This window comes from Gambusia affinis, linkage group LG05 (genome assembly GCF_019740435.1).
Source record: "Gambusia affinis linkage group LG05, SWU_Gaff_1.0, whole genome shotgun sequence".
In the NCBI taxonomy this organism is placed as follows: Eukaryota; Metazoa; Chordata; class Actinopteri; order Cyprinodontiformes; family Poeciliidae; genus Gambusia; species Gambusia affinis.
The window spans coordinates 22,121,790-22,139,860 of record NC_057872.1 but is presented as its reverse complement, the minus strand read 5'-3'; the positions used below and the strand labels follow the sequence as shown (position 1 = coordinate 22,139,860).

Here is an 18,071-nt window from a genome sequence, read left to right as displayed (position 1 = left end):
CATAACCCACAGATAAACTGGAGAAGGACTACTATTGAATCATGGTCCAGTGAGTGCCATGCAACTTGTCTCCACTCTGCCGTTACCCCGACTTCCATAACAGCAGAGCAGCATGAGACCGATTCCCCTGACCTGTCAGTTGTTCCCCTTGAATATAAGGATCTGGCTGCAGTCTTCAGTAAGAGCAAAGCACTCACTCTACCCCCCCACCGCCCCTATGATTGTCCCATAGATCTGTTGCCCGGAGCCCCACTACCCACCAGCCGACTTTACAATATCTCCCGTCCAGAACGTCAGACCATGGAGAAATACATTAATGACTCGTTAGCAGCAGGCATTATACGCACTTCTTCGTCACCCCTTGGGGCAGGGTTCTTCTTCGTGGGGAAGAAGGATGAGTCCTTGAGGCCCTGTATTGACTACAGGGGTTTGAACCAGATCACTATTAAAAATAAATATCCTTTACCTCTTCTTTCCTCAGCCTTTGACCCTGTCCAGGAAGCTACCATTTTCTCCAAACTCGATCTCCGCAATGCCTACCACCTCCTTCGCATTTGCGAGGGAGATGAGTGGAAGACGGCATTCAAGACACCCATGGGACACTATGAGTATTTAGTTATGCCGTTTGGTTTATCAAATGCTCCCGCCTTTTTCCAAGCACTTGTAAACGATGTCCTCAGAGATTTCATTAATGTGTTTGTCTTCGTTTATCTAGACGACATACTGATTTATTCCAAGTCCCTGGAGGAGCACAAGATGCATGTCAGAAAGGTTCTCCAACGCCTCTTGGAGAACAAACTGTACGTAAAGGCAGAGAAGTGTGAGTTCCATCAATCATCCGTTACCTTCCTGGGCTACGTCCTTGAGAGCGGGCAGGTAAGACCTTCGGAGGACAAGATCAGAGCTGTGTTGGACTGGCCTAGACCCGAGACCCGTAAACAGCTGCAACGGTTCTTGGGTTTTGCCAACTTTTACCGCCGTTTCATACGGAATTATAGCCAGACCGCTTTACCCCTAACTGCGCTCACATCCACAAAGTCTAGTTTTACCTGGACCCCACAAGCAGAGGAAGCCTTCAACCGACTCAAGAACCTGTTTGCTAACGCCCCTGTACTAGTTCAGCCTGATACCACTAAACAGTTCATCCTTGAGGTCGATGCTTCAGACTCTGGAGTGGGAGCTGTGCTGTCTCAAGTTTCTGAAAAAGATAATAATACTCACCCCTGTGCATTTTTCTCTCGCAGACTTTCACCAGCAGAACACAACTATGATGTGGGAGACAGAGAGTTACTGGCTATTAAGCTCGCTCTAGAGGAATGGCGACACTGGCTAGAGGGAGCTGAGCATCCCATAGTAGTTTGGACTGACCATAAGAACCTGTCTCACATTCAGTCAGCTAAACGTTCAAACCCTCGACAGTCGCGCTGGTCATTATTCTTTTCTCGATTCAACCTGTCTATTTCTTACCGTCCAGGTTCTAAAAATGTCAAGCCTGATGCCCTCTCTAGACTTTATGCACCTGATGACTCCGAGAAGGAACTCATTCCCCTGCTTCCCCCCAGCTGCACGGTGGGAGTAGTTACCTGGGAGGTTGAAGACCTCATCCGTCAAGCCCAGCTAACCGAGCCTGTCCCTGCGTCATGTCCACAGGGGAGGACGTACGTCCCTGCCTCCGCTCGATCCCGCTTCCTACAGTGGATACATTCCTCAAAGTTTTCCGGACATCCAGGTATCAGTCGAACTATTGGGTTGGTCAACCGAAGGTTCTGGTGGCCATCAGTTCATAAAGATGTCAAAGAGTTTGTGTTAGCATGTCCAGTCTGTTCCAGGAACAAGTCCTCCCATCAGCCACCCACAGGATTACTCCAGCCATTACCTATCCCCAAGAGACCTTGCTTCTCACAGTCTTGTCATTTGTTTCATCTAAACTCCCCACTGCCGCTCAAACTGCCATGCTTCTCATTAAACATGTCTTTAAATTACATGGCATCCCTCAGGAGATACTTTCCGATCGGGGTCCTCAGTTTATCTCCCAAGTTTGGTGACAATTTTGTTCTGCCCTAGGGGGGAAAGTGTCATTAACCTCTGGTTACCATCCCCAGACTAACGGCCAGACAGAGAGGTTAAATCAGGAGCTGGAGGCCATGTTGCATTGCCTGACTGCCTCTAACCCCGAAGACTGGGCTCAATATCTACCATGGGTAGAATATGCACACAACAGTCACATTTCAGCAGCCACAGGGTTTTCCCCGTTCGAGGTCTCTCTCGGCTACCAGCCCCCTCTCCAGCCATCCGACGAGAAGGACATATCGGTAACGTCAGTACAGCATCACATTCGCCGTTGTAAAAAGATCTGGTCAGAAACCATCACGGCACTTAATCACACTGCCACTCAGAACAAGAAACAGGCTGACCGGAGAAGAACCACTGCGCCCACTTATTTGGTCGGGCAGAAGGTCTGGTTGTCTACCCGGGACATACCCCTCAAGTCCATGTCCAAGAAATTGTCTCCCAGGTTTATTGGCCCGTTTGAGATAGTGTCAGTCATCAGTCCAGCAGCTGTACGCCTTCGCCTTCCTCCCTCCCTACGTGTTCATGCTACTTTCCATGTCTCCCAGATTAAACCGGTCCTGTCCAGTAATCTTTGCCCTCCGGCCGAACCCCCTCCTCCCACCCGTCTTATTGACGGTCATCCTGCATTCTCTGTCCGCAGGATTGTGGCTTCCCGTCGGCGCGGTCGGGGTCACCAGTACCTCGTTGACTGGGAGGGCTACGGTCCAGAGGAACGCTCTTGGGTTCCCCGCTCCTTTATCCTTGACCCCTCCCTTATTAGTGATTACACCGCCTCTCAGCCTTCCTCCTCTTCTCGGCCGCCAGGTGGCGTCCGTTGAGGGGGGAGTACTGTTAGGTTGGGGTTATTTTTCCTGTTTTTGTTCTGGGTTCTCTGGGAAGCTGCTATTTCCTTTCACAGCCACCTGATGTCACCATTGAGCGGAGCCCCTGGAGAAGTGTGGCGGCCAACCTGTAGACGCACCTGTGTCTAATCATCAAGAGCTGCGGAGGCGCTTCATAAGGACCGCCTAGCTGACACTCCAGTGCCTGAGTGTTTGCCTCAACTGGTAGACGTTTCCTTAAGAAAAGAAACCTTCTATGATCGTTCCTTGTGCTCTGATCGCTCCTCGTGTTCTGATCGCTCCCTGTGTTTCTTCCGTCAGATTTCCTTGTGTTTCCTCACGACGCCATTGGTGTTACCAGTCGGTTGCCTTCCTCGTGCACTCACCTCCCTGGTCCCTCCCCGTGGATTCCCTACGGCTCGCCACAGGCTGGGCCTGCCGGCGCTTCATGTTCCGGGAGCAAATCACCGGAACCCCGCTTGGAAGTCGACCCGCGCTCCTCTCCAACTACAAGGCTTACCTGCTCGCTCTCCAAACGGTAATCAATTTCTTCAGCCACCGCCACCGACAAAACCTCACTCCGCCTCCAAGTAAGCACTCTCTGAAATATACTCAAAATTATTACCTTGGATCTGTCCCGTGTTTCACTCCGCCTATTCTCATCAACAGTCCGACGACCGTTTTCCTTCATTCCCAGGCTCCAGGACTTTTTCCCCCTGACCCCACTACCTTTTCCCAAAATAAAATTATTGTTGTTTCATATCGCCTCTCTTAGCGTGTTCTTGCATGTGGGTAACCCGGCTAGCACCCATCATGACAGGTTTGATATTTTCTTTCACCAAAGTTCTTAAAAGTTTTTTGTTGACACAACTGATTTTCTAGTTATGTTAACCAACAATTTAACAGAAAATTAAGTAGTGTGCAGTAATAACACAATGTACAAATAATCCACAACCAACTTTGCAGACTTATTATAGCGATTTAATAAAGAAATATACACCAGATTTCAGACCAGTTGAATAAACCACAGAATGAAAGAGACCTATGAGACAGATCATAAGATAGTTTGATTGTCTGATAGATTATATCAAAAGACAAGATTTGGAAAAGTTACACATTATAACTCTTAGTTTTACATTAACTGATAAATTTGTTGCTTTTTCTTTTATATTTGTTTTTCAACCTGTAGTCTCAAATTGTTGCTTATGTTTCAAAATCAGACCCAGCAAGCATCCCACAGTGTCCCAAAAGTACATGATTGGTTCATCAGAAGCCTACACCAGCTCAGAACTGCTTTCCCCATAGAGTTTAATTTTGGTTTTCAATACAATCAGAATACAATCAGATATTCATAAGACTTTTTACCCCCTCTAGTGATCAAAATGAATCATTCAGCTTTAACTTTAAGCTTTAACTTTAAACCACGGTGTTGTCATGAAAACTTTAATTCAGTCTCGATGCGTACACCTCCACCTCACACAGAGTGAGATACTCATTTCTTCCAGGTATTACAACGTTGATGTATCGACCATCCATGCCGTTGCACTGAAAGGTTTCAGTAACACCTGGAGCGATGGTTGAGATCACAGCACACCTGTCAGAGGAAAAAGATTTAAGATTTCAGGATATATTCAAAAATACATTATTTTAGCAAAAATAATTCATGAGATATATAATTTATGCTTATAACAACATGTTTTATTTGTATTCAGAGTTTTGATAAAATGACTGTAAACTACCTGGGATTGTTATTTCCGTTGTTGTCAAGTGAATTTCCAATACGAATTTCAGCTCCGTTAATTCGAGTATGAACTTCTACCCGATTTGTTATGTGAATTTTGAACACTTTATAGGTTCTTCCCAGGTCCAGTCTCCACCAGGGGCTAAAGTCATTATTTGTGGAGCTGCAGGAACTCTGGCTCCACAGTGCTGCACGGTTCCCATCAATAGCGTAGTAGGCAATGGCTCCAGGATAAACTGTTGACTGTGAAGCTTTTCCATAAACTGCCACATTTTCTTCTGCAAAACAAAATGTTAAATGTCAGCTGTGATACATAGTCTACAAATATACTCTACCTATGTACATATTGACAAGTGCATATTTTTATTTATTTTGTTTGTTTGTTCAAGTATTCAATTTGGTATTTAGAAACTTGTAAAACCGAAACTTCTTGATTTCATATTAAGCTTAGGTTTGACAGAGAATTTGCTAGAGAAAATAAATATCTTTCTACTTTCTGTGTCTCCACATTGCTTTTTGTAAGGACATCATCCCAAAAGGTGCTTTTTTCTTGTAAATTAATAACAAATTTCAGCAGAGGATAAACATTTCATATACAATTAATTTGTAAGAACAGCCTCAACACTGCGTAAGCAGTGCTATTTTTGTGCAAGCAGTCATCTAATGATTTTGTTAATAAATCGTCTAGGATTGTCTGTACAAATCTTATTTATTGCCAGTTATGATTTTGGCTCCAAAAACTCTGTCCAGTTTCTAATGTCACCACCATACTGAGATTGTCCTAGTCAAAGTGTTTAATGACATCTACATAAACACAAACTATGGAAAAACTACAGTGACACTCACTGGCCAACCCAACTTGACTGATAAAAATATGATCAAAAATGTTTCGAAAGATTCTCACCAGTCGGGGCGCGGTATCCATAGACCTCCACTTCACAGATATTTATAACCCTGTTCACACCAGGTGCTATAATGGTCACATAACGTCCTTCCACACGCTTAGAAAGTTTTATTGAATGAGAGCTTCCAGCTGCAGCAGTAGAAATGGTAGCAACCCTAGAAAAGAAGAGCTGAGTCAGTAACATTCAAGATTCTTTAATCCCCACATGGCTTGCTGAAGTGTTCAAAATCACATACTCAAATCTATCTACGTATTTCTTAGCAATTACAAACTATTTCATTAATCTTGGTATCAGTATAAAGGTAACACTGGGGTGACTCCATCAGAAGTTTAAATATCCCAGGAGCTGCTATAGTTTCAGAGAAAATGAGGATTGCAACAGTATACAGTACAGACCAAAGGTTTGGACACACCTTGTAATTGGATTCAATTACAAGGTGCGTCCAAACCTTTGGTCTGTACTGTATGAACATTATAGAAATAGAATCAATAGAGCTACAAACTTTGTGAAACCATAGATCCAAGACTGCACAGTACCTGTACTAAGATTGATGTAGCTGACATAAACACAAGAACATTTACAGAGAAATTCCTTGCCTTTTTGGCCTTGGCATTGGTTAGCATCATCTACCAAACTGAGGATTTCCTTTGTTTCATTTACTAAACTTAATAAACTTTTGTCATATGCCTAAAATTCCTAGTTTTTTTTTTTTTTTGTTTTTTTTTTGGGAAGGAAATATATTATAGTTTTCTATCCAACTATAATAAAACAATAAGAAATTGCTAAATTTTACTCCCAATGAATGGTATATGTTGGAAAACCATGGTAAAAAACCCCAGCAATTACAACAAATTTAGTCACATTTACTGAAAATTTTAAAAATGGAAACCACCAATACTTATGTATATTTTATGGATGAAGGGTTGTGGTCACTGTCCTGAAGCCCTGGGCGCAAAATCAGCTTGCAGCTCAGAGTTTCTTTGGATACCAAATAAGTCTCTGTTTAAGGGGAGGTGCAGAATTGAAAAAGGTTCAAATCTGAGTAGCATTGAGGCTCCCTTGTTTCACACTGTATGCATGGGTTTCACTCACAGTCGGTTTGCAGTGCCATCTTTTTGCAAAGAGTTTCCGATGCGAACTTCCACACCATTGAGTCGCTCTCCACAGCAGTCTCCTCTGTTGGTGATGACGACCTTGGTGACTATATATGAGTCCAGCAGGTCCACTCTCCACCAGGGGTTGTTTTCACCATCAGTGTGGGTGCAAGATCCCTTTGTAAGGTCAGAATTTAGGTTTCCATCAATAGCATTGGAGGCACTTACAAATGCATTCCACGGATCCCCTTTGAACTGAGAAGACTGTGTAGCTTTGCCGCGTAAAGCCACATTTTCTGAAATGAACAGAGAAATTTAAATTAATCCTATTGTAGGTTGTTTGGCTTAAGAGATTTATACAGTTGTGAAAATTCACATCCGTTTATCTGTTAGTCAATTTAAAAGTCTTTGATGCTTTTTTTGTCTCAGTAAATGTAAATATAAACTACATATACATGGAAGGCAGAATATTATGCTGTTTGCTGAAGTTAGAGCAAAGCCTTTCTTTAAAGACAAAACTCATTTTGAATAAGTTCAATTAGACTATTGTGTTGAGTTCATAGATTAACGTTCAATCACAAACTATGCTTGCAGTTTCTAAATTGACATAAATTTCACATTACTTACGGTAAGTGTAAGCTGAGCACACTGGCAGGAGGAGCAGCAAATGAAACAGAACACCGTACCTCATGATTCTGGCAAAAACAGGAGAGAAAAACAATTTAAAATTAAATTACAAAAATAAAATAAAAAACAACTCTGAAAATATTTCATAGGCTTGTTAGAAATACTGTAAGAAATTTATGAGAACTGAGAAATTACCTTGATTCTTTGGTAGGTTTTCTGTTTGAGGAGAGAGATTTGCCTTTGAGTGTTTCTTAAGTCCTTCACTCATCTATTTATATCAGATAAAACTCATATGTTGTCCAATCACATCTCAAAGAGAAGTCAACTCCTACAATTCTCAGTTTGCTTGAGCTCGGAAAGTCCTATTGTCACCGGATTCAGTTATTTACTTTGCCATCATTTGTTTAAACAGATCATGGTTTAGTTAGTCTTTATGAAGACATATAAGCTCAGTCCTGCAAATCAAACACTCAAACAGCTTCATGTAGCAGTTTTGTAGCAGTTTTAAACATACAAAATATTCTCAGAAAAGAAGAGAATTCTTGTTATTAGGAAAAAATGGTTTAGAAACTTTCTTAAAGATACCATTTCCATTTAATTACTGCCATTTCTGATATAGGCAGTATATCAGAAATGGCAATTACCAGGATTGTTTGGGCAACTACTGTGTTAGCCCAATCATTTGGCTGAGGCCTGGCACAAGGTAGATGACAGAAATGGCATTGGGGAGCCTGTAGGAGAGTAGCTGTTTGTTGGAGAGATAGAACACATAACACCAGTTTTAAAGTCCCTCCACTGGCTCAATGTAGCTCAAAGAATAGACTTTAAAATACTGTTGATAGTTTATAAATCACTGAATGGTTTAGCACCTCAATACATTAAAGACCTGCTGTTGTTGTATCAACCTTCCAGAACTCTCAGGTCTTCTGGTTCTGGTCTGCTCTGCATTCCCAGAACCAGAACCAAACGAGGAGAAGCGGCATTTAGCATCTATGCACCACAAATCTGGAACAAACTTCCAGAAAACTGTAAAACAGCCGAAACGCTGACTTCACTTAAATCTCAACTAAAAACCCACTTGTTTAGAGTTGTATTTGAAACGTAATCAATTACAAATTTTTGACGGAACCTGACTTGATGTTCTGTTTTGATTGTTGATTCTACGTTGCATTGTGTTTTTGTGTTTGATTTGATGTAAAGCACTTTGAAATGCTTTGCTGCTGAAATGTTCTATACAAATAAAATTTGATTTGATTTTGATTTTAAATACTCTACAAAAATCTCAGTTGGAAGAGGATGATGACAGATATTTTATTATTGCTGGATGAATGTATTTTTGAACGTTACAGTTTTTCACTGCAGCCAATTTATGTCAATGAAATTTCAATGAAACACTTGTGACATAAAAGCCAAGAAGAGTTTTAAAATATATAGTTATTCCAGAAGATCCATCGCACCACTGGGAATGTGTGATTTTATGAACTTTTATTCTGTACTGTTGACTTTGCCACTCTTTTGTTATGCCGTTGTTACTATTCAGTTCTTTTTGCAAGAGTGACACAGAACTGTTTTTTAGCTGTTTGAATACTTGTTTAACATTGGTGAAAAAACATTTGGGTGGACCGTGCCCAGGTTTCTTCAAAGTCAAATATTGGCATTCATTAAGATTACTGTGCCTTTAAACAATTTGGCATATCCAAACATGTGGTTATATTTTAAGTCAATATCTCAAACCTACAGCTTCTTGTGTGAAATCACAGAAAAATTACACCATTCAAATTTTCAAGTTGAGAATTGTGGACCTATGTAAATCTTGATGATGCGTGGGTCCAATGTTATTTTTTGGTAATTCCACATAGAAAATGCATGATGAGTGAGTTGTATGTTCATATTCATGACCACCCACTCTGTGATAGGAGATTAATCTACAAACACTGCAGCTCATTCTAGTGGAACGTATTTAAAATGCGTTTTGTCTTTAGAAGGAAAGGTTTAGTCTAACTTCTACAGAAAGCTGCATACTTTTTGTAGAAGTATGTTACTTCTACAAGAAGTATGTAACTTCTACAAAAAGCTGCATACTTTTTGTAGAAGTGTGTAACTTCTACAAAAAACTAGATATTTCAGTCAAAAAAACTACAAATATATGGAGTTTCTTTTTCTAAACCTAAATTTTGAAGGTCTAAAAAGGAATTGTCTTTTCCTGCCTTCTATATATATGTAGTTTATATTTCTAAATCTATACTTTGAAGGTTATTTAAAAGGCATTAAAAAGGTATTGTCTTGTCCTGATTCACTTTTGGCTGAATCTATTTCCACTTTGTGTTTTCATAAAAATGCAAAGTTGATTGTTTGATTTATTTTCAAAGTGCACATTCCTTTTAAGAAACTGTTGTTTCTGATTATAATGACATTGCAACAGCTTAGAAAGTTTAGAAAGTCCTTATTTCAAGTGAACACTCACTGTAAGTTAAAATGGGCTTTCGTGGAAGAGCAAGAGGTTGGAGTCCAAGACAGGGATAAGGTCCGGTCAGGTCCACTCAGTTGTTTATTCACTAATATCAAACAGGTATTCAAACAGCTAAGAAATCAGATCAGCAGGACATAATGATGTTATCAGACAGCCTTCTTACAACCTGGTGTTAAAGTAGGTTGTAATTACCTGTGAATAAACACCTGGGTGTTTAATCTGTGAAAACCAGGTGTTGGACCAGTGGACCGGTCCAACACCTGGGTGGAGCAGTGTTTATTCTGCCGCCAGATAAGGTCCGGTCCACCCAGGTGAATAAACACCTGGGTGTTTATTCACAGGTTAAACACCCAGGTGAATAAACACCTGGGTGTTTAATCTGTGAAAACCAGGTGTTGGACCAGTGGACCGGTCCAACACCTGGGTGACCAGTGTTTATTCTGCCGCTAGATAAGGTCCGGTCCACCCAGGTGAATAAACACCTGGGTGTTTAATCTGTGAAAACCAGGTGTTGGACCAGTGGACCGATCCAACACCTGGGTGACCAGTGTTTATTCTGCCGCTAGATAAGGTCCGGTCCACCCAGGTGAATAAACACCTGGGTGTTTAATCTGTGAAAACCAGGTGTTGGACCAGTGGACCGGTCCAACACCTGGGTGGACCAGTGTTTATTCTGCCGCCAGATAAGGTCCGGTCCACCCAGGTGAATAAACACCTGGGTGTTTAATCTGTGAAAACCAGGTGTTGGACCAGTGGACCGGTCCAACACCTGGGTGGACCAGTGTTTATTCTGCCGCCAGATAAGGTCCGGTCCACCCAGGTGAATAAACACCTGGGTGTTTAATCTGTGAAAAACCAGGTGTTGGACCAGTGGACCGGTCCAACACCTGGGTGGAGCAGTGTTTATTCTGCCGCCAGATAAGGTCCGGTCCACCCAGGTGAATAAACACCTGGGTGTTTAATCTGTGAAAACCAGGTGTTGGACCAGTGGACCGGTCCAACACCTGGGTGGAGCAGTGTTTATTCTGCCGCCAGATAAGGTCCGGTCCACCCAGGTGAATAAACACCTGGGTGTTTAATCTGTGAAAACCAGGTGTTGGACCAGTGGACCGGTCCAACACCTGGGTGGAGCAGTGTTTATTCTGCCGCAGATAAGGTCCGGTCCACCCAGGTGAATAAACACCTGGGTGTTTAATTCAGAATCAGGTGTTGGACCAGTGGACTGGTCCAACACCTGGGTGAGCAGTGTTTATTCTGCCGCTAGATAAGGTCCGGTCCACCCAGGTGAATAAACACCTGGGTGTTTAATCTGTGAAAACCACCTGGGTGGATCAGTGTTTATTCTGCCTCCATATAAGGTCCGGTCCACCCAGGTGAACAAACACCTGGGTGGACCGGACCTTATTTGGCGCGCATTTGTCAATTCCAAATAAGTACATTTGTTTAATGTTCACATTTCTAAGTTAAGATAAAGCAGTAAAATATAGTTAATTATCACTTAGTACAGTCAGGAGGATTGTAATGTACACTATAATTATACATTCTTTAACCAACATGGTTTGTGTCCAGAATTGTGTGTTTTTGGGAAAATGTTGATCAATTGCAAATCAAATGCAGTTTGAAATGTTGACATAAAAGTTTCAAAATTGATTTGATTTAATTTAGTCATTTTTAAATAATATATACATTACATTATCTAACCAAATTGCTGCTGCACTGTCAGATGAGCTTATTGCTCCTTTCTCACTTTGTTGTGCATCGACATAAAAAAACAAGAATTACTAAATTGGTCACATAAAATACCCTTGAAAATTAATTTACATAATTGCTCTTTTCTATTTTTGCACTTTTTTCATTTTCAATCTTGTATTTCTGTAAAAACAGCCAAACCAACCGTAATGCTGGTTCTGTAAATGAAAACATGAAAATCCATCATTAAAAATCACATTTCATCTGCGATTTGTTAAATAAAATCACTGATTTGTAACTACTGTGTCCACGTTGAGAACTGGTTTGAAAGTTCAAAAAATCATTTTTGCAGCTAAATTGCTAAATAAATATGGATGAGTTCAAGAAGAAACATATTTGTTGTTCTTCATTTTAATTAGATTACTCTGTCAGATCGGTGCAAAGTGCAATTATAGTCATCCAGCTTCAGATGAGAACATCTATACAGGCAGTTTGCGCAAAGATTGTGATAATAAATTGTATCATATTCGTGGTTAATGGTTTATAATACTTCTGATTAGGTGAAGCCGTTTCAGAGATACTCACATTTACGAACTGCTTTAATTTTGACTGTCTGTGGTCATAACCCTCCACATCCAGATCTTCCAGAACTATCAGCAACTCGTCGCCATAGGAACGGGCGGCAAGGCAGACGGGGATGCGGCAGCTCTGATTGGTGGAGTAGTTCTGGTACCAGTGGTTCTCCACCTGGTAGGACTTGACTTTACGGGCGTGGGAGCGATCCGTGTTCCAGCCGCCCGGGTGCTCTGCCTCTGCCACCACAGAGGACCGGCCACAGCCCTCAAGGTGCAGGATGAGGTCCTGGTACTCCTGCTTCATTTCCACGGACAGATCTGAACCAAAGAGACAGTGGAGCGCAGTGTTTAAGTAACGTTGACAAAAGATATTTGTTGTGATCTGATTTTTGCGATTAAGCAGAAAAACTAAAAACATTTATGGTAAAGACTGGAATAGAAGAAATCAAACGAAGGACGTTAAATGAGGCGTCATATTCAAAAAAGAAAGACAAGGATCGATTATTACAAGTATTTACCCCCAGCTTCCTAATGGAGACTCCCCTTCTTCTCCTACTGTTTATTTATTTTTGGCGCATTGCCGCCACCTTGTGGACAGCAGTGGGGATTTGGCTTTACAGTTTTAGACCGTAAAGCCGGGACCTTTTCAAAATCTTCAAAATAACGTTTGTTTTATTATAAGTCTATCCTTTCAATCTGGTATTTACTTAAATCTAAGATAATATAATAGTAGCATGCCACCTCCAAACAAAGAGAGGCTAGGCAGTTGACTCTCCTTCTCTTCGGGGCTTTGTGATACTTCCTAATTACTTAAGAATTTGCCTTTGTCCGGAAATATAGCTTAAAGAACAACACTGATTTATATAGAGGCAAGGTTTTAACAGTAGTAGAGACGGATGAAATTTGTTTGCACTGTTCGCAGAGATGGAGAAAGGAAAATTTAACTCTTTTATTGCCAGGGTTTTCTCAAAGGAACAAATTAGCATTTCCTTGTAATTTGCAACTCTTCAACGTGACAGATTTAAAAATCTTTTGAATAAATCAGATCAGTGTAATATCAATTAATTTTAGTAACTCAATTCACTAAATGAGGCACTTTATAAAGATTAATAAAACAATGTGGGAGCGAGTAAATATTATATATATTATTTATTTCTAATATTTTTTAACATGTAAGATTTGAAAGTTACCATTTTAACACAGAAATGTTTTTGTCTTTCAAAAATGTACTTTTGAAACCAAAAAAAGAAACAATCTTCACTTGAATGCATATTCTAATTTATTGAACATGACTCTTTATTATAATTATTTGGAGAAAATGTAAACGTATCCCAAAATTAAGAACACCCACAATTTCTTTGAATAATCTTTAAAATTTTCTATACCATCACAGTAAATAATTCAGAAAGGATGAGAACAACGATATCCTGAAAACTTTCCATACCCTTCGTTTTGCATATTTAAACACATTATTTCCATGAGGTTACTCACACTATGGAGCTCAGAAAATATTCATCTGTATCTCCTGAGCAAATATTCTCTTCAGATATTTGACTTTTGGAACTGGCAAGTAAATAATACTGGACATTTACACACAGAACTGCTATCAAGAAAATACCAATAATATATCAGCCAATAGCCACAGGTGGGTGGAAGAACTGATCACTGACTGAACCATGAGCAGGCATAAAAACAAAAGCAATCAGACTGAAACCCAAAAATCAGGAAATGTTTTTTTCTGATTTGTTGTTGGTAAGAAATAGAAAAGTTATCTAATTTTTACAGAGAAAGTAAATACCTGATTTTACCTTTAATTTTCATAATGCTTTGCATACAGATTAGAAAACCAATCTCTTGAGATTTGAAAGCCTTCCTGATTAATTGAGCAGTAAAATTAAGCACATTCACAAACTTATTGCCAAATGAAGAAAAGGTTAATTCACAAGTGAATTTTTAGTAGCAACTGTTATTTTTGGACATGGAACTCAGAAAGCATATTGTAAAACTTCCTAAGAGTGGACCCACACCAGAAAAGCTCTTTGGTCCATAATTTCATTAAAGCAAACCTTATGTTTATTTTATTTATTTATTTTTTTGTTTAGTCCATAGAGTGGATTTGCTTCAGTGGATTCATACCTGCACAAAAGATCCAGACCAATGGGGGAACCAAACTCTGGTCCATTTAAAGTGGACCAAATGTGTCACAATTAAATACAATTAGTCTAAAAATTCTTGCTGATGATGCTTATGGCCATACAGGTTTTTTTTATTATTATTAAAACATGGAGAATGTGTTGGGTTGGAAAAGAACCAAAATCTGACGTTTTACGCAACTATGTAGAAAGTTGTGTAACATGATTATGGATCATCATGTTTCAAGGTTATTCAAACATAATGATCCATAATTAAGTTGCTTCTGATGGATTGGATGTCAGTTGACCTAGATCAAGCTTTTCCAAACTGTTTAAATACAAAGTATGTTTACTTAAAAGAAAGTCGTAAAAAGATCCTAAAAAATCTTTTTATTCTGGCATTTAGGAAAAAGACGTAATGTTTGTAAAACAGTGAATGTTTAATCTTATTTGATGTCAGTGGGGAAAAGGAATGTGGATTACTGGTCTTCATTTGCATGCTGCTTTCCATACAGAAGAAGAAAAGCAAGTAATTTAAGACGACTGTCACAAAACATCCACCACACATCATTCAGAGACAGATTGAAACACGCTTTGCACAGCTACTGAAACAAAAGTTTAATTCAGAAGTTAATTTTTAGTAGCCTCTATTATTGCTGAACATAGGACTCGGAAAACATAAGGTAAGATTATTAAGTAACCATTTCCTTCACCACATGTAACCAAGACATTACAGAAAATGTTTTCCATTTACTTTATGCCTTTATTTTGTCACCCTGTGTTTTATTTTATCTACAGTGGTTAGATTACAAAATTGTTGCTCATTTAGTTAAAATAAAATCTAATATTAGGATATTTATAATTTGAAATATTACATTTCAAAATGTCTACATTTCTAAATAAATTCAATTCATAGAGAGAAATCATACAAGGCACATTACATTAACATCTCTCTATCTAGTTTATAAGCCACTTTTGCAACTTTCTGTTATAAGCCACTATTACAACTTTACTAAATACTATGCTATATAAATAAGTTAATCTCCGTTTTATTTCTTCCCATAGCTTTGTAGCAGCCATGGGAAATGTCATAAAGCTAATGGTTTTGGCAGGTTAGTTTTCTCCAAGTTTTATACATTTGTTTTATACATGTGTAAAACATGTGCCACCTCCAGAGCATATTTTCTATCAGAACAAAACACTTATCTTCTCAGACAAGAATTTCCAGCTAAACCTTGTTGCTTTTTACACTTCCTACTTTTCTTCTACAGGACTTTGTTCTCTTTGTCTCTGTGTGTATCAGTACCAATATGTCTTATTCCACACTCCAAAAACCTGGACGGAGGCACAGAGCTACTGCAGGGAAAAATGTGTTGACCTGGCCACCATGGAAGACATGAATGAGATGGACATGGCTCTTCAAAGTGTTGGAGATGACTACAGTGATGCCGTATGGATTGGGTTGCACAGAGGAAGCAACCCAAAGTGGCACTGGTCTATAGCAGACAAAGATTTCTACCAGGATGGAGAAAAAAATCATCTAATATGGAGCTCTTTAGGTGATAACAACTGTGGTGCTTATGGTTCTGGAAAACTTTTCACACTCTCTTGTATTGATACCAGATATTCAGTCTGTTTTGATAGTGAGTATTCCTTTTACATTTTTCTCCTAATAATATGCAAACACTGACAATCGATTATGCATATCAAAACACAAATGAGCCTAACTGTGCTCAATAATAATATCAGAACATGTTTACATAGAGATGTTGTATGTGTCTCACTGGTTTTATGAAATGCAAACAATCAGTAGTGTAAACAAACATTATTTCAGCAGCCATTTTGGATATCTAACTGTGGCTGACTCCATCATTATCAAGCGTTTTGTTTGACTTCCAAGTACAAACAAAATGCCCCCCATGTACACGCTGACATGGATTTTCTGCCTGGTCAGTGATGTCCCTATCAGCCTGAGAATACATTGTGATCCCCTCAAACGATTTGGGGAGAGTTGCTCAGCAGAGGGATGTTATTCCTGAGACCCAATCTCAGATAACAGTAAGGCAAAAGATGGATGTATGTTTCTGCTGCTGTACCTCTTGCCCACATAGAAACTGACATATGTCCAAAGTAGATTTTGTTTAAATCCTTAGAACACTTTTTTAAATTAATCAGTGTGAATTAAATAGTCTAAGAATAACAAAAACACTGATGCCTGCTTGGTGCATTCCCGCTATTGTTTTTGTTGTAACAAACCCTAAAATGTTCTTTTCAGGTTCAAAACAGGGAGCAGCTCAGTACATCCTCAGTCCAGAGCCGATGAATTGGACCGCTGCTCGAGACTTCTGCAGAACAAATTACAAAGACCTGGTCAGTTTGAGGAATGATACAGAATACAAGACAGTCCAGGAAGTAGCCAATGGAAAATCAGTATTTGTTGGGCTCTTCAGAGACCCCTGGGTTTGGTCAGATCTGACTGACTCTTCTCTGAGGTACTGGAGGGAATCCCAACAAATAAATACACTAAACAATGAATATTGTGTTGCTTTGCTGAAGACTGAATCTGGCAAATGGGGAGACAGGAAATGCACAGAAATGCAGCCTTTCCTCTGCAAATGCAGTAAGTAAAAGTTTCTAATCTGTGCAGGCTGACCCTTATGGATGAATAAACTGTAGAACCAGTCCCTTAGCAACTCTGACAAATGATGTGGTTTTATTTTGAATTTTAGGAAAACGCAATCTGCAGTTTGTGAAACTGGGGATCAACCTGCAGGACTCAACTTTAGATCTGAATGACCCTACAGTGTAAAACAGCATATTGGAGCAAGTAAGTCTTCCAGATGTCAAGCCTCCAATTGTAGATATGCTTTGATTCAGTTAGCTTAAGCTACATGTATATACTGGTTAAAAAAGGATGTTTTCTTTACCCCAGATAAAGCAAAGGCTGAGTGAAAATGTGAACGATGTCATCCATGTTAACTGGAAAAAACACTCAGATGGAAGAGTTTTCGTCAAGGAAACAGAGGAACACAATCCATGAGAGGAATACTGATAAGATTCTGACTTGAAGATGTAAAAGCCCTCCAACCAGGGTGGTAACAAAAAAACAAACAAACAAAAAAACACTTTTTGCTGTAGCTGATAACGTTTTAGTAAAGTTTTTTTTTAATACCTTATTTTAGAAAGAGTGTGATAATTATCCTAATTATTGTTGCTGTTAAATATCAGAAAAAATAAGAATGCAGAAACGTATCCCAAAAACTTGTCTCAATTACTATTACTACTAAATGGTTTAAAACAAAATCTTTGTATTTCTTGCTTTCTATTTGTCTTTTAGGTGCATAAAAAGTTACTTTCAGATTTTTGTGAACCTCATCTGCCCGAATTACTAATAAGTTTCTTTATTGTTATCTTCTATATTCTTCTAAAGGACGCATTACTCTTTAAGTCGGCTTGTCTATTTAGGATTATGTAAATTTATATTCTACTATTTGTTTTTTTCCTTGAGAAACCTACAAAAATAAAAGTTAATCAAGTAACTTCTCTGCCCTGGTTTGATATTTTCTTTCACCAAAGTTCTTAAAAGTTTTTTGTTGACACAACTGATTTTCTAGTTATGTCAACAAGCAATTTAACAGAAAATTAAGTAGTGTGCAGTAATAACACAATGTACAAATAATCCACAACCAACTTTGCAGACTTATTATAGTGATTTAATAAAGAAATACACACCAGATTTCAGACCAGTTGAATAAACCACAGAATGAAAGAGACCTATGAGACAGATCATAAGATAGTTTGATTGTCTGATAGATGTGATAGATTATATCAAAAGACAAGATTTGGAAAAGTTACACATTATAACTCTTAGTTTTCCATTAACTGATAAATTTGTTGCTTTTTCTTTTATATTTGTTTTTCAACCTGTAGTCTCAAATTGTTGC

The 18,071-nt window shown here is 39.2% G+C and overlaps 1 protein-coding gene across 1 annotated transcript in view; it reads right to left on the bottom strand.

Moving 5' to 3' along the window:
• The window catches only part of LOC122831121, a 33,305-nt gene that overhangs the window by 11,185 nt on the left and 4,049 nt on the right, over nucleotides 1-18,071 (bottom strand). The window contains exons 7-17 of the mRNA XM_044117072.1: nucleotides 12,047-12,313; nucleotides 7,457-7,511; nucleotides 7,262-7,329; nucleotides 6,633-6,930; nucleotides 5,540-5,694; nucleotides 4,634-4,913; nucleotides 4,341-4,488; nucleotides 3,281-3,338; nucleotides 2,675-2,770; nucleotides 1,623-1,689; nucleotides 846-883 (exon numbers count right to left, since the gene is read on the bottom strand). Coding sequence (XP_043973007.1) covers nucleotides 846-883; nucleotides 1,623-1,689; nucleotides 2,675-2,770; nucleotides 3,281-3,338; nucleotides 4,341-4,488; nucleotides 4,634-4,913; nucleotides 5,540-5,694; nucleotides 6,633-6,930; nucleotides 7,262-7,329; nucleotides 7,457-7,511; nucleotides 12,047-12,313 — 1,530 coding nt within the window. The remainder of the gene's footprint in view (nucleotides 1-845; nucleotides 884-1,622; nucleotides 1,690-2,674; nucleotides 2,771-3,280; nucleotides 3,339-4,340; nucleotides 4,489-4,633; nucleotides 4,914-5,539; nucleotides 5,695-6,632; nucleotides 6,931-7,261; nucleotides 7,330-7,456; nucleotides 7,512-12,046; nucleotides 12,314-18,071) is intronic.